At 46.5% G+C, this 15,218-nt stretch overlaps 1 protein-coding gene across 1 annotated transcript; it reads left to right on the forward strand.

The window, feature by feature from the left end:
- The first annotated feature begins 744 nt into the window (after positions 1-744).
- Positions 745-14,969, forward strand: SRP72 (signal recognition particle 72). The gene is made up of 19 exons (XM_065633591.1): positions 745-887; positions 1,930-2,050; positions 3,822-3,945; positions 4,748-4,891; positions 5,649-5,760; positions 6,886-6,917; positions 7,533-7,657; positions 7,750-7,807; positions 8,000-8,131; positions 8,509-8,637; positions 9,158-9,230; positions 9,782-9,846; positions 10,828-10,923; positions 11,388-11,491; positions 12,076-12,153; positions 12,807-12,944; positions 13,208-13,245; positions 13,563-13,722; positions 14,718-14,969. Exons 1-19 carry the CDS (start codon positions 773-775, stop codon positions 14,890-14,892), a joined length of 2,019 nt encoding a protein of 672 aa, XP_065489663.1. The 5' UTR covers positions 745-772; the 3' UTR covers positions 14,893-14,969.
- Positions 14,970-15,218: the final 249 nt, after the last annotated feature.

A 15,218-nucleotide genomic window follows, 5' to 3' on the forward strand; every position in this document is an offset into this window, starting at 1 on the left:
GAACAGGCTGCCCAGGGCAGCGGTGGAGCCACCATCCCTGGAGGGGTTTAAAAGGTGCATAGATGAGGTTCTTAGGGACATGGTTTAGCGGTGGACTTGGCAGTGTTGGGTTAATGGTTGGACTTAACGACCTAAAAGGTGTTTTCCAACCTGATTCTGTGATTCTATTATACAGGTTGGCCATCTTTGCCCACTGACATAACTTTATAACGTTGATTTATAAAACATCTTTGTAATATGTGTAATCATTCATGGTATTTCTGAAGTTTGAAGGCTGATGGCAGTCTTTTAGTAGAAGGAAATAATGGGAACTTGTGGAAGATTCTTCTAGGGCGGGGGCAATTGCTCCCTTTGCCCTCCCCACACATGCTCTCTTTGGTCGCATCTGTTGATTTTATTATTATTATTTTAGTTTATTCTGAGTGAGGAAAAGAAATCGGTTAAAATATTAACTGAAAAAAGAAGCTATTCAGTTAAAACATCGGAAGAGGAGTGGAGCTGAGCCAACTCGGCAGTGATGAAGCCGCTGCAGCCGCACACAGTTTTCCCGTGAAATCAAGCAGAACTCACTGTGTCCCGTCTCGGAGCACAGAGTTTGAGCGCAACGAAGGAAATCACCGTGCGTCAGCTCGGCGGGGGGACGCGCCCCGTGCCCGCTGTCGGGAGGGCCGGCGGGGCCCTAGCGACGTGGCGGCCGCAGCGCGCGGCCCTTCCGCTTCCGGGGCAGCCGCCGGCCCCGCCCTCCCGACGTGTTTCTCCTCCCGGTTCCAAGATGGCGGCGGCGGCGGCGGCGGGCGGCGCAGGGGCGGCGGCGGCGCTGTGGAGCGAGGTGAACCGCTGCGGACAGAACGGCGACTTCGCCCGCGCGCTCAAGTCCGTTAACAAGAGTGAGTGAGCGAGCGAGCGAGCGAGCGCGTGAGTGCCGCTCCCCCGCCGCCATGTCGGCGCCGGGCCCAGCCGCACACAACCGGGGAAGGCTGCGTGCGGGCCGGGCGCGGGGCCGTTCCTGGCGTTCGTGACGGCCTCCTCCCGGCTCTCCCGGCCGCCGTCGCTCCCCGTGGCCTCTGCCCGGGCGGCAGCTGCGGTGGGGAGGCACAAGCGGGTGGGAGCCGAGCGGGGCAGCCGCCCAGGCCCCGCTCCCGCACCGCCGGTGCTTCTGTGGCGTCGCGTAGCCCTTGCTGCGGGCCCAGCCTTCGGTGTGGATCGCGGGAGGAAGGAGGGGTTTCGCCCCTGAGAATTGGAGCGGGGGTGTTGGGCATATGGGCCAACTGACTTGGAGCGGAAACTGGCTTAGCAGTGAGAGGCCACAGAGAGACGAGCCGTTTTGGTAGTTTGGCACCCAAAATGGGGTCGCAATACAGGGCACCTTGTGGCTAAAAGTTCTCACTTTGCTGTTTGTAGGGAGCAGGGATTCATGTCCTGTCTGGGCAGATCTGAGGGCTGGGATCACATGAAAGGAACAAATACCAAAACTTATGTCTCTCTCATAGCTGTCCATCACTGTCTTCCACTGGCAGAAAACATTAGCATGTGAAGTGACTACCAGCTTAGAGCCAGACTCTTCTGTGCCGTTCTTCCTGTGTGTGCTTTACGTGGCACTCCAGATTTGGCACTGTGTTCTCTGCCTGGAACTGAAATGCCAATGAAAGGTTTGTTCAGGTGTGTACAGCTCCTTTGGTGCAGCTCTGTTCCAGGCATGTTAGCCCAGTGGTCACTTCAAGTAATTTCAGTATTTATGGTGGATTCTTCTATGCTGATAGGATTTCTTTGATGATACAAGCCAAAACAAGCCATGCCAGGACCCTTTTAAAATTGACATGACTGGTCTCTATTATGGATTTTTGCAAGTGTAACAACATATGGCTCTAAAAAGCCTTATTGTGTCTGATAATGAGTTAGATTGTTGTGTGAGACAGGTTTTTCCTCCAGTACTGCAGATCAGCAAAGATGATGTGACTGCACTTCAATGTAAAGTAGTGTGTCTTATCCAGAATGGGAATTTCAAGGAAGCCCTTGGCGTAATCAACACTCACAGTAAAGTGTTAACCAGGTGAGTCGCGTCTTGTACCCTACAAAAAATGAAGCTGCAAGTCCTTGAGAAGCCGTTGCAGCTTCAGTGGCGAGAGCTGATAGGCAGCAGGAAGTGCTTAGGACTATTGGGATTGGGCTTCTCAGTGAAACACTGATTTATTCTGGGTATGAGTGGTAGTCTGGATGAGCTGAAGACAGTCTAACATCTCACTGTTACTGTTGAAGGAATTGTCCCTAACCTTGTTTTCAGCCACCTTCATGAGCTGATTCTGCTTGTTGATGTGGTTGAGCACCATGTACAAGGGAAAAGGACAGATCTCGTGGGGAGTGGAGAAAGGAGGGAGAAGCCCTTGCCAGTGGCAGTGAGCTGTCAGCTTTGCTTGGCCGTCTCATCATATTTCTTCCTGGGGTCTTTTTCTTTGCCCGCATGAAGGTACTGCTTCAATTTTTGGGGTGGTGCAAGCCCTTTGTGTGTGTTCTCAAAATCAGGACCTTGTAAACAAGTCAAGTTTCCTGTTTGTGTCATTAAGCAAACTCTAATTTTCTTCCTAATAAAAATGCTCTTTCTGCACTGACTAGCATGAAAATTGCTACCCAAGAGGTGCCTGGCAGCAAAATGTTTCTATTTTAGATCTTGCTCTTGTTAAGGAACTTCCCAGAAAAGTGTGTAGTAATATCAGTGTGATGAAGCCTATCCTTGTTTATGTTCATGTCTGGAAAAAAAATAATTACCTTATTCACAAATTCCTTCTTTCCTGGGATGGAAGGTGTTTAATTTAAGTTCTTTACCTTATTTTTTTAGTATATGGTGAGGAGAAGGAGTAATTTCTCTAAATTCAACTGGCTTCGGAGTTTTCCCTATAATTTCTTTAGCTTTGCTGTTCTGTGTGTCTGTCTTTGTATCCTGCAGAACAGGGAAAGCAGTGGTTCTTGCTCTGCCTTGGTGTTGTCCTGTCCTGCACTGAGGCTGGCGCACTGCTTTGCTTTAATTCTTGATGCCATTCGTTTGTTTTCGGATTCCCCCAATACTCAGCTAGGCCAAGATAATTTTAAATAGTCAGAGAAATGGCTGGTGACAAGTGGCACCAGTGATGATCTAAGGGAATCACTGATTAATTTTCCTTTGGCTTCGGTGGTAACGCAGGAGGTAGGCGGAACACAGCGTTCAAGGCTACGTTTGTTTGGTAATGCTTCCCTTCTGGTATGAGCTTGCTTTGAAGCCAATTTTATATTAACATCAGCAAACCCATTTGCTGCACTGATATTTCAAAATAGGTTAATGTAACCATTGGCTTAGTATCAGACTATAAGAGGGACTGTGCTTTATACCATTTCCTTTCTCTGTGTGGGTTGATTGCCTTTGAAAACTTGCCATAACAATCTTTTGCAGTAATGATATGCCCTCTCCTTAAGAAGTCGTCCCATAACGAAGTTTGGTATTGTTTTACTTTTAAGCATTTAATTTGCATAATCAGTAGGAGGTGAGGGGGGACATGAGGACTTGAAATGCTGTTTGTCTGGAAACAACAGAGAAAAGGAACCTCTTCTTTTAGTTGAAGTTTTCATATTCCTTCTCTGTTGAACACAAAGTAGGTTTAAGATATTTTCAGTGCTCGACAGATACATAATTCAGTAATGTGGGATCATGTGCTCACCTCTGGTGTTTGGCTCTTTGGGAATGTAGCAGTCTGTGACTAATCAGCACTGCTTAAACAATTGTGTTCAGGGTGGTGAACACTGTTGAATGAAGACTACAGTGCCTGCTCTCAGCCTTTGTCTTGTCCTTGCAGTGATGTTATTGCCTTTGAGAAGGCCTACTGTGAATACAGGTTGAATCGTATTGAAAATGCTCTCAAGACCATTCAGAGTGCCAGTCAGCAGACAGACAAACTGAAGGAGCTTTATGGACAAGTGGTAATTACAAGCTTTTCTTCCTGGTGGGAGTTTAATATGCTGGATAATATGTCCCTCCTCTATAAAGTGGGACAAGTATGGGGACAGAATTTCCTTCTCTGTCTTGAAGGTAAGGAGAGGTACAGTTCCCAACTGCTCCAACTTCTGTGGAGCTTCAGTCGCCTGTTGCTGGAGGCAGAATCATCATCTTATTGCCACTGAACCCAAGCAGTACATTTGTGACTCCCTCTGCCTTCCTGGGTCTGGCCTGATAGTAGCCATCTCGCCAAGGGGCTGGAGGATGGAAGAGAGCTGATGAGATTTGTGATTAAGCTGTCTGCTTGCATTAGATATCTGTTCAGGAGTGGTTCGTGGGATGTGACATCTCAGGTGTTAGACGGGAAGCAGAAAAGAAGTCGCATTTCTTCTCTGGTTTCTCCCTGGTTGATCAGAAAAGTTTTGTGAAGAATCGACTGTTTTCTCTCAGCTGCATGAAAGACAATTCATTTAATCTTTCTTATAGAGTGGTGATCTAATCTGGAAAAAGGCTGTTTGAGGACAAAACTGTGTAAACTGCTTTCAACAAAGCTTTTTTAGGAGTACCAACTGTGCCCTTTGTGTGCAGATATCTGGCATCGCTAGTCGTCCTTGCAGATATAATCTATAGAGTTTGCCTTAAAGGTAGAAGCAAATGTTAGTAATGTTCAGCTTAAAACATATGATGCTCTGCTGCTGCCAGTCCGTGGGGAGGGAGGAAGGAGGCTGTAGTTACTATCACACACAGGAAATACTTTTCTGGAGGCTAATCTCTTCCCCTTCTCAGTTGTACAGGTTGGAGCGTTACGATGATTGTCTGGCTGCGTACAGGGATCTCATCCGCAACTCCCAGGATGAGTATGAGGAAGAGAGAAAAACCAACCTCTCTGCTGTTGTGGCAGCACAAAGCACATGGGAGAAGGTGATGCCGGTAAGTATGTGCATGCGTGTGTAAGAACAAGAGCCAAGGAATAAGAGATATGGAATCATAGACCTATAACAGGATGGAAGTGTGTTCTGTCTCTTAATGACTTCTGAGTGTACTGAAGATCACTGAGTGGTTTCCCCTGTATGGGAGAATAAATGCTGTTATTGTTCCGGGGGATTGAAGAGTTATATAGGGTTATATAGGTGTCACAGCAGAGCAAGAAGTGCATCTCTCTGAGCCTGCACTAGGCATAATACCTGTGGTGACCAGGACTTTCCTCTGTCTCATTACTGTCTTGCCCACAGTAAAACTTAACTGCCCAGATCACCCAGCCACGCTTGGGAATATTTTTGTTAATGAGCAATGCAGATTGTAATGTTCTCATTTTTTCAGAAGTCTTTTCCTTGGAGGTGTGCACAGCATGCTCAGCTTTCTGTTCAGCACTGTGGATCCACTTTCTAGTTCTCTAGAACAGCAGTTCTTACCTGCCCTCTTTCAGCAGCCTAAGTAGTCCCCAGGTTCAGGTTGGAGTTTTGTTGCTGCCTTGTCAATTGCCTCTGACTTTGCTGTGCAGTGTGAGGGAAGATCCTTTGCACTATGACTTATTTGCCAGGTGTGTGCCCTTTTAAAATTGCCTCTCAATTTATTTTGCAAGGAATAGTTTGAATGTACATGAAAACTATAGTTTGTGTCTGTTACCTGTCAAATCTGCATAGATCAGTTGGTGTTTATGTGGTATTACATTTGCTTTTCATGCTAGGAGGATTTGGGCCTTCGAGAAGCTACCTACGAGCTGTGTTATAACAGTGCATGTGCATTGATTGGGCAAGGAAAGTTGAATGAAGCAATGAAAAAACTACAGAAAGCAGAAGGTAAAAACATGGTCAGGTGAGAGGGGAGCTTTGTGTGACAGAAGCAGGTACTTGTTCTCTATAATCAGAGAGAAAGAGGTTTCTAAAATTTAAAAACTGACCAACAGCAGGATTTGTTGTAAGTTTCCAGATGGTTCCTGACAGAACTGATGCTTTTGTAGAAGCATTCCTCTGCAGCTCTTTTCCAGAGCCGTGTGGCATGTTGCATCTCCTGGCTCTTTTACAGCCCCTTGATTGGTGTTCAATGCCTTTGAGCAGTTTTTTGAAGTAGATGTTAGTGTAATCTCTTGTAAGCGTGAGATATTTAACCTATTCTAACTCTTGGTATCGTTAGTATATATAAACATATACTACAAAAATTATAAATACTTCATGGTCTGAATTAGGTATGAAATTAGTATAAGCCAATAAATGAGCTTTTTTTGCAAAGAGAATTTTTTTCTACGGGATGAAAGGGGGATTTTGTGTGTGTGTGTTAAAAAAAAAAAGCTGGGAAAAATTGATTTCTTTCTGATCTAATTGTTCTTGCAGTTAAATAGGTCAGTTCTGTCCTGATTTTAATGTTAGAATAGCAGCTCTCCCATATAACTGATTTATTGAGCTTGTGTAATTTGAACTTATGTGCTGTGATAGTAGTCCTTTTGAGAACAAAACAGGTGATGTTCTGGTGAGGTGTATGAGAAAGTTAAGAAGTGACTGGTATCTGTATTGAAAATTGATGGAATTGCTGCCCCGTAAAGGGTAGTGTAATCTGAATATTGCAGGCTGCAGCACTTAAAATAACTCCCAAGATGGTGAGCAGTTGGAGCCAAGTGATCCCTATGAAAAAGATCAGGAGCTAAGTTTAAGGAAATTTGTTCAGGAGAGAAGGATGAGACTCCACTCTCGGAAGGCAGCTCTGCGAGGAGCAGTATCTCCTGTGCATTTGCTGTTTCCTCTGCATCATCTAGTCTTCTCCCTCATGCTCAGTCTCATCTGTCATCAGACTTGTAGTCTGATGTGCCCTTGTAATGCTGCAGAAGTTTCAGGGATACATGAAAAAAGTGTATGTTTCCTCATGCTTCTGTGCTGTTGTTTTCCCATAAAGCCTTCTAAATTGTGTCCTTCAATTTGTTTTCCTTCTAGAGCTGTGCCGCCAATCGCTATCAGAAGACTCTGTAAGTTCTTGATGTTGTTCTGTAAAGTGTTTACTTTGCAGCAGCATGAACGAGGGTGTAGTCATAAAGTGTAGCGCTGATAGCCAGATGATAGCCAAAGCTGCTCTGCGACAGTACCCAGCAAGAGCTGCCACTGCTGCTGGTTCCCGCTTGTGAGGCTGGGGCAGCAGTTGTGGTGGTTACAGAAGGGCAGCTAACACTGCAGGCTGTCTGCTGCTGTGCCCCTTGCACAGTTACCTGTGCTGGTGCAGGCAGGATGGGTACAGTTGTCTGAAAACTCCCTGTGAGCCACCCCTGCTATGGATGAAGATGCTGAGTGGGTGCTGGGAGACATAGGAAACTTGGTGGTGGTTCAAACAGAGGGACAGTTTCAGTGCACAAGTTAAGGGTTTCTTCAGATTCTTGCAAGAGCAGATGAAACTTTATTTTCTCCTGGTTTAACCCAGATGTGCTTGTATTTGTGCTGTGGCAACAACCTTTACCTGTAGTGGCTGGGGTACTTTGTTGCTAATACTGACAGAGATTGCTCATAGACATTTGCCAAAAGAGTGCTGAAGCCAGGGAATGAGAGGTGAGGCAGCAACTTTTATTCTTTTTGCCTTGATTTTCCTTCAGGATGTGACAGAGGAAGACATTGAGGCTGAACTGGCCATTATTCATGGTCAGATGGCTTATATCATGCAACTTCAGGGTCGCACAGAGGACGCTCTACAGCTCTACAATCAAATAATCAAGTTGAAGTAAGGGCTTTTCTGAAACAAATGCTCAGTCTTCCATCTGTACAGAGGCCACTGTTTAATAACAATGCTCTTTCTGCTTTTTTTATCTGCAGGCCAACAGATGTAGGACTGCTTGCTGTCATTGCAAATAACATCATCACAATTAACAAGGTATAGAATTACCTTGCTGCTCTCAATGTGGCCCTTCCTGGTGGTTCCTCAGCCTGCTTCTCTGCTTCTGTGGAGGGAAGGGGGATAACCAGGAAAGTCTTTTTCCTAAACAGTAGTTAAATTTCAGACCCAGAGGCCTTTTCTTCTTCAAGGAATGTAGTGAAATCTTCTCATGATGTATGATTTCTCCAGGACCAAAATGTCTTTGACTCAAAGAAAAAGGTGAAGCTGACCAATGCAGAAGGTGTTGAGCATAAGCTCTCCAAGAAACAACTCCAGGCAATTGAATTCAACAAAGCTTTGCTGGCAATGTACACTAACCAGGTAGGGGAAACTGATCTGCAGTATGTAGCTAGTGATTCAGCAATCTCCACAGGAGTTTGACCAAACAAAACTGGATATGCAGCTGTTCTGTGTTAGTTTAGGCAAGTGAGAAGAAAAAAAAAATTATCCTGAAAAGAACAGCCAGCCAACTGTGTACTTACTTGAGTGTTGCTGTAGGGAGGATGATGTGGAGATGAGTGGGAGATGTAAGGTGTGTGTGTGGGTTCTTAGATGCATCTGAAGTGCTACTAAGAGGGCTTTTTCTTGGTTCTGTGTACACATTTCAGGAAGCCATCACTAACATCTCTTAGGTACAACTGATATGTTAGGTGCTTGCAGAGGTTGAGAAAAGTGTATTCTCTCTTCCCACTCCTCAGGCAGATCAGTGCCGCAAGCTGTCAGCAAGCCTGCAGTCGCAGAGCCCTGAGCATCTGCTGCCTGTGCTTATCCAGGCAGCCCAACTGTGTCGCGAGAAGCAGCACGCAAAGGCTGTGGGGCTTCTGCAGGTAGGTTGAGAGAGAGTACTACTTTGGCCAAGCTACGTTTAAACTTGTGATTTGTGTTCTCATGTGCTGTTTCCCTTTGTTTGTTTTGTTTGGTTTAAATTTCCAGGGGTCTCTGACTGTGCTTATTTTGGTTTGGTGTAATGTTGCTGGAAAGCATTTACACCAAACTGAACAATGCTGCTTTTAAAGGGAAATAATTCCCTTGCACCTCTGATTTTTATGCTTAGGAAGCTGTAGTGGACTTCTAGGGTAAGCAGTGGGCTCTGCTGCTCTGCTTGCAAGCAGTTTGCAACAGCCTCCTTTTCGGAGGGGGTGAGTGGTCTGGGGTGGAAATCTGAGAGGTCGATGGGCCACTGGCACAGTTTGAGACGCTCCTCTGGTGTGTGCTGAGGCCTGCCTGTGCTGGAAAGCTTCCTTTGGCTCTTGCCAGCTTGCTGTGACTGAGCATGAGATATGATCCACCAGAGGAGCAGACTGGTGCCCACACATATGTTGAATTGTTCTTTCCTCTGACTCTCAGGACTTTGCAGACCAGCACCCTGCCAATGCAGCTGAGATCAAGCTGACGATGGCCCAGCTAAAAATTGCTCAAGGTATCCAGTATTGTCTTTTGTTGGGAAGTGTGCACACGATAGTGGTACAAGGGGTGATAAAAACAGGCTTTAGGGCAATCTTTGTTGCAGTCGCTGTTGTGACAGGGGTGCAGAGCAGAGATGCTTTCAGTTGGGTGTTCTATATATATGGCTATGGCAGGGTAGAGATTATAACTTAATGTCTGGATGTCCAGGCTCCACAGATCCATGACAGAGGTGCCCACACTGACTCTATTCTGGGGCAGGAGGGTCTTGGGAGCAGTGTGGGGCTCTCTGATGCTACCATTCCTGTTATACAGTCAGGCAGCACAGAGTTGCTCCTGGAAGAGAAAACCCTGCTTGCAAAAACTTGCTGCTGAACCCTTGGAGGATGTGGCAAGGACAGAAAGGTCTTTTGTGTAGAAAACTGTCTTTTGTTCTTGGAAATGGGGGAGGTATTCTGAGAAGGAAATCATTGTGTCCCCATTGTTCACCTTTGGCTGGAAGTTCACTGGCAGGATGAGTGGCACTGTGCCACTCACAGCATGTTCCTCACTGTCTCTCTGTTCTAGGCAGCGTCACCAAAGCCTGCATGATCCTGAGGAGCATAGAAGAACTGCAGCACAAGCCTGGTATGGTAAGCAAAACTCAATCTGAACTGTGTGAGGTTTTTCCCTTGTAGCACAGCTTTGTACTGCTTGCTCCCTGTTGCCTCTTCCTTCTGGTTTTCATTTGACCTGAGTGTCTGCAGGGAATTTGAGCCATCTTCCTTGTCTTGGATAAAGGTGGGATTATAACTTGCATCGGGTGGCCTGAATTTTGCTGCAGAAGTACTTTGCCGGTCAGCAGAGATGCTCTCTGCCTGTGCTCCCACTCTTACAATCCCTCACACCTGTGTGTTGCCTGGATTTACTTGCATAACATGACTGGAGCAGCTGCTGTTGGAAAGTTTTGAAGCAGCTTTAGGACAACAGGCATTAGGGAGAAAGTGCCATATGTTTCATGCCCACAGCATCTCCCTGGTCCGCAAACATGTCCACATCTAGTTTTCAGTAAAGTGTGATGACCTTGAATATACTCAAGTGTACCATGTAAGCATCTTGAGCAGAGGCTGACAGTTGCAGGTCTGTTCCAATTGCAAGTGCAAATTATCAAAGTAATTTGTGGGGGCAGTCATTAATACCAGCTCCTTGCCCTGGGTCACCTCCACTTGTGACTGGTATGTAGACAAGCAGATGGTGTGTGTATCATCTCATCAGTGCTGCTTTTTTTTCCTCATTGCTCTTGGGATGGAGAATGAGGGAAGAAAAATAGTTTCTTATGAAACTGCATCCAGTGGCAAGCCAAGAAAGTGCCAAGACAAGAAGGTTCTTTCTGTGAATGCAGCCTTAAGCTTGTACCATAGGAGAAAGATTGGTGGGGACATTTCTTTGGGAAGGACCTGGGTAGGAAGGCCTCTCCTTGGTATCCTGATCATTACCACAGCTGGTTTTTAGAGACAGAGCACAAAGCACGCGTTGAGTCTGCTTTTAGGATATCCAATCATTTAACTGCTAACTCTCTGGCTATACACAGCTTTTGTGAGGATCTGCTATAAGCTGCTCTTGAATGTTTGCAGGTGTCTGCGTTGGTGACAATGTACAGTCACGAAGAGGACATTGACAGTGCAATCGAGGTCTTCACACAGGCTATCCAGTGGTATCAGCAATTCCAGGCAAGTCAGACCAGAGGAGCTAATGTGCAAAGCTTTGTCCCAGTCTTTTCTAGCTAGTCCAGCTCAGCTTTACCTGTTGTTACACAGCCCCAGCAGCTCATCCAGTTGGAGTACTGGAGATCCGCAATCTCCTGTTTTGTGAGCATTCATTTTATCCCTGTTTCATTATCGTACATGGTTGCAAACAGGGAGCAGCAGTTCCTGTTAGATTAGGAGAATAAGGACAATGGGTGCACAAATGTAGCAATCAGGCCTTCTCCCTGAAGAGAAAACATTGTGGAGCAGCAAGCTCCCTTGTCCCATGCAGTTCTGCCTCACATCCTAGAGTGCAAAGGTGGTCTACTTTCTGCATGACAGCATGCTAACTCATTTCTCCTTGGCCAGGTCAGGGGGGTTAAAGCCAGCTAGAGCTGGGATCCATGCTACAATAATGAGGAACTAATTATGGCTGCTCTGTCTTTTAGCCAAAGTCTCCTGTCCATTTGTCGCTGATAAGGGAAGCTGCCAACTTCAAACTAAAGCATGGCAGGAAGAAAGAAGCAATCAGCGACTTGGAAGAGCTCTGGAAGTGAGTTGGGTGCTTGCTGAATGGGAGGTCTCCACCCAGAGACCTCTGCAAGCTGGCTGGTGCTAGGCAGTACCTGACAATGTTGGTTGACTGGTTGCCCTCCTTTAGAGTTGCTTTTGCACAGGGGCTCCAATTCAAACCTATATTTAGGAAAGAGGGGAGGATCATTAATTTGATCTGTAGCTAATGTTCACTTGAAAACCTGGTTGACTTGTCCCAGAGGGCCCTTGTGTGCAGTGGAGGTTGCACTGGGGTCTGGGATGCATCATTTTTTGTAGTGCTGCATAAACCATGGATGGTTTTAGTGCCTAATAGGCACTTTTTTTCTGGGGGAGACTGTTCTCTTGCCTTGGCTATTGGGACCTGAGGGATTTTTGTCTTTCATTGCTGGCTTCACGATACTGTAGAGATGTCTACACCTCCCTTTGTCCGTACCTGTGATGTGCTCTGGAGGAGACCACACACTGATGTGCCACTCCCCACAGATAGCAGCTATGCTGCAGCAGCAAGCACTGCATGGTGATACCAGTCGTAGGGATGAGTGTGTACCTTGGTAACTTGGACCTTTTTTTTCCCCTACAAAGGCAAAACCCAAAAGATGTGCATACTCTGGCACAGCTCATCTCTGCCTACTCCTTGGTGGACCCTGAAAAAGCTAAAGTGTATCCTTTTGTTGGTGGTATCAGAGCAAGTGAAGAGGTGTTTGGGCATTGCTCCCTTGGATTTCAGCAGTGTGGGGAATTCAGACACACTCTCACCTGAAGAAAGGCAAGGAACATCTCCAGAACAGCTGCATATCCAGATCGAGTTATCTGGAGCTACATTATTTCCCTGATTGGTTTGATTACTGCAGGATCCCAGGACCCTTTTGTCTTCGTCCTCCTCTCTCAGAAGTGATAACTTAAGACTAGGTGGAACCAAAAATAGGAGGTTCTCCATATTTTCTATTGGAATCTTAAGCCTGTGGTAGTAATGCAGGACTGTGCCAAATAAAATATGGCTAAGCTGTCACTGACCCACAATATCAGGTTCTCATACTGCTGTTGCCACCCTGACCAGTTTTCAGAGGAAGTTGCTGTTTCTATCACCATATCAAAGGAGGGAAAAATGAGGCAAATGGCAATTAAGCGGCTCATTCCAGCTTGCATAGGAAAGCTGGTTAGAGAGCTGGAACTAGCCCCATGCCTGGTGTCTGCATTGCTAACAGGCTGAATTTGTTCGAGCCGAAGTTGCCTGTTGCTATCTGGACAAACCTGCGTGTTTATCTTTTTGCTTGCTGTCTGCTGGTTTGTATCCCTGAACTCTTCCCTTGCAGTCTTAGCAAACACTTGCCTTCCTCAGACACCATGTCACTGAAAGTAGATGTTGATGCGCTGGAGAACTCCCATGGAGCAACCTATGTTCGGAAGAAAGCTGGGAAGCTCACTGGAGACAACCAGCAAAAGGAGCAAGGGTAAACCAAGGCTGCTGTAGTTCTGGTGCAGCCATTCTTTGGGGTGGCACAAGAACCCACACCAGGTGTGGTGGGGGCATTGTTGTAAAAGGCAAGGGGGTGGAAAGGGAGCTTATTGTTTAACTGGAAGGAGCTTCAGGTAGCAGTAGATGAGTTTTGAGGGAAATGGGAATGGTTTAGCTTCTTCCAAAGCTAGTTTTCAGTTGATTTGTCTGCTGTGTCCATGCTGTGTTACAGTGGCTGTTTCCCTTCTTACTTTTCAGACAAGGGGACGTGAAGAAGAAGAAGAAAAAAAAGAAGGGTAAGTTTCATTTCCTAGCTGTTAACACGGCACAGCTCAAGAGAGCTCACCAGATTGTTTCTTCAAATAGCCACCCTTCACCTCCCCAGGAGCTGGAGCTCTTCGCTGGGACTGGGTCCCTGTGAACACAGATCTTCACGATAGCTTGTCTGGATGGGGTATTTTTCCGTGGAAGTGATAGCAACACCCTGATAGGATGATGTGGGTTGCTGGGCCTTTTGCGTTTCCTAGCTACTGACATCCCATGTGTATCCCTTGGTGATGCCTCTCTGATGTGGTGGCCCGAATCTCATTTCCTGGCACTGGATGTTCTGCAGGAAAGCTGCCTAAGAACTATGACCCCAAGGTGACTCCTGACCCTGAGCGGTGGCTTCCAATGCGAGAGCGTTCCTACTATCGTGGACGGAAGAAGGGCAAGAAGAAGGATCAGGTTGGCAAGGGGACTCAGGGTTCAACCACAGCTGGCTCCTCTGAATTGTAAGTACCCAGTTTGCAGGGCTCGGTGTGGGGAGTCACTCCTGGGTGGCTGGGAGGGCTGGGTTTGTGCTGTTTTTCTGTGGTTCTGGCACCAGAACCACCTATCAGCTGTGGGTAGCACAACTGAAACTACTTTGCCACTTGAACCTTCTTTCCAAAGATCCTCATAGGTTGCTGAAGACCAAAATGATAGGTATGCTTGAAGGTGCCAAGGTGCAAACAAAATTCCCATAGTCTTTTAATGTGCTTTTCTTTGCTTTGATGATGACGTGAATTTTGCATGCTTTCTCTTGAGCTATTTGCTTTCAAGTGGCTGGATAAACGCTCACCATGATTTGGGAAAACACTATACTTCCTTCTAAGTTGACACTGATTATGTGAGCTGGAATCAGGGTTTATCATTGTGTATGAGGCCTGACAGCAAGATAGTGACTTACTAGCATCTGAGAGAAGGAAGTACTTCTAAAATGATAGCAACACAGAAAATTGCCAGTTCCGTCTGCTAATTTCTCTTTACACAGCTGTCTCAAAACAGAAGCATGAAAAGCCTTTTGTGGCACTGTCAGCTTGAGCAGTGTTTGCAAGGAGAGCTGGCACAAAGATCCGTTTGTGGTTGAGGAGAGAGAAGGATGTTGGGTTTGCACTGCCTGAGTGTGGAGGCCTTGAAGGCTTCTCCTGTGTTGGAGGAGTTGCCACCTGTCTGTTCAAAAGTTAGCCTTGCTTTCATTGTTGGGGACTTACACTATCTAGTGAACATCAGTTAGAAGGTGATTGCCTGCCCTTCGAGACATGTTACCATTACCCTTCAGCCCTTCTATAATATGTATGTTGAAGCTTGTTTAAGATCTCCTTGCACGAGTGCCCTCCCATACATAATGCTACCTGATGCTATCTTATGGGGCAGCTATTATTTTTGGCTGTCAGCTTCCTGCAGTGGTGCTACATCTTGCAGGTGGTTGTGAACCCACGTGGTATCTCTCTCATCTTCTCTGCAGGGATGCCAGCAGGACCGCCAGCAGCCCACCTACCTCCCCTCGGCCCGGCAGCGCTGCAGCTGTATCAGCCACAAGTAACGTCATCCCTCCCAGGCACCAAAAACCCGCTGGTGCCCCAGCCACCAAGAAGAAACAGCAACAGAAGAAGAAGAAAGGGGCTAAAGGAGGGTGGTAAAAAGCAGGATGTGTAACCTCCCTCAACAAGTGATGCTGGTTGCAGAATAAAGGTCAAAAGCAAGTGCTGGCAAAAGACACTTGGCATCCGGATCTCTGTCGTGCCTGTCAGTGGTCTGGGGGGCGATGGGCTGGTGTAGGCACCATGATGTGTCTGCTCACCAAGTTGCCTTCCTCACACTTTTCCCCACTGTGACTTAGGGTGTTGCCATCAAACTCAAATGCAGCCCCTAAAGAGAAATCCGTCCATGTTCCCAAACATTTAAAAGATGTGGAATAACCAAGAACTTCTTGAAATGTAGTTGTGTGTTCCTCCTGCATATGTTA

Source organism: Caloenas nicobarica, chromosome 4 (genome assembly GCF_036013445.1).
Source record: "Caloenas nicobarica isolate bCalNic1 chromosome 4, bCalNic1.hap1, whole genome shotgun sequence".
In the NCBI taxonomy this organism is placed as follows: Eukaryota; Metazoa; Chordata; class Aves; order Columbiformes; family Columbidae; genus Caloenas; species Caloenas nicobarica.

Bases quoted from the DNA above. Each gene is read 5' to 3' on its own strand.
- SRP72 (XM_065633591.1), top strand. From the start codon at position 773: ATGGCGGCGGCGGCGGCGGCGGGCGGCGCAGGGGCGGCGGCGGCGCTG. The intron at 8,638-9,157 runs GTAGGTTGAGAG...TCTGACTCTCAG, and splicing joins AGGCTGTGGGGCTTCTGCAG to GACTTTGCAGACCAGCACCC. The intron at 10,924-11,387 runs GCAAGTCAGACC...TCTGTCTTTTAG, and splicing joins AGTGGTATCAGCAATTCCAG to CCAAAGTCTCCTGTCCATTT.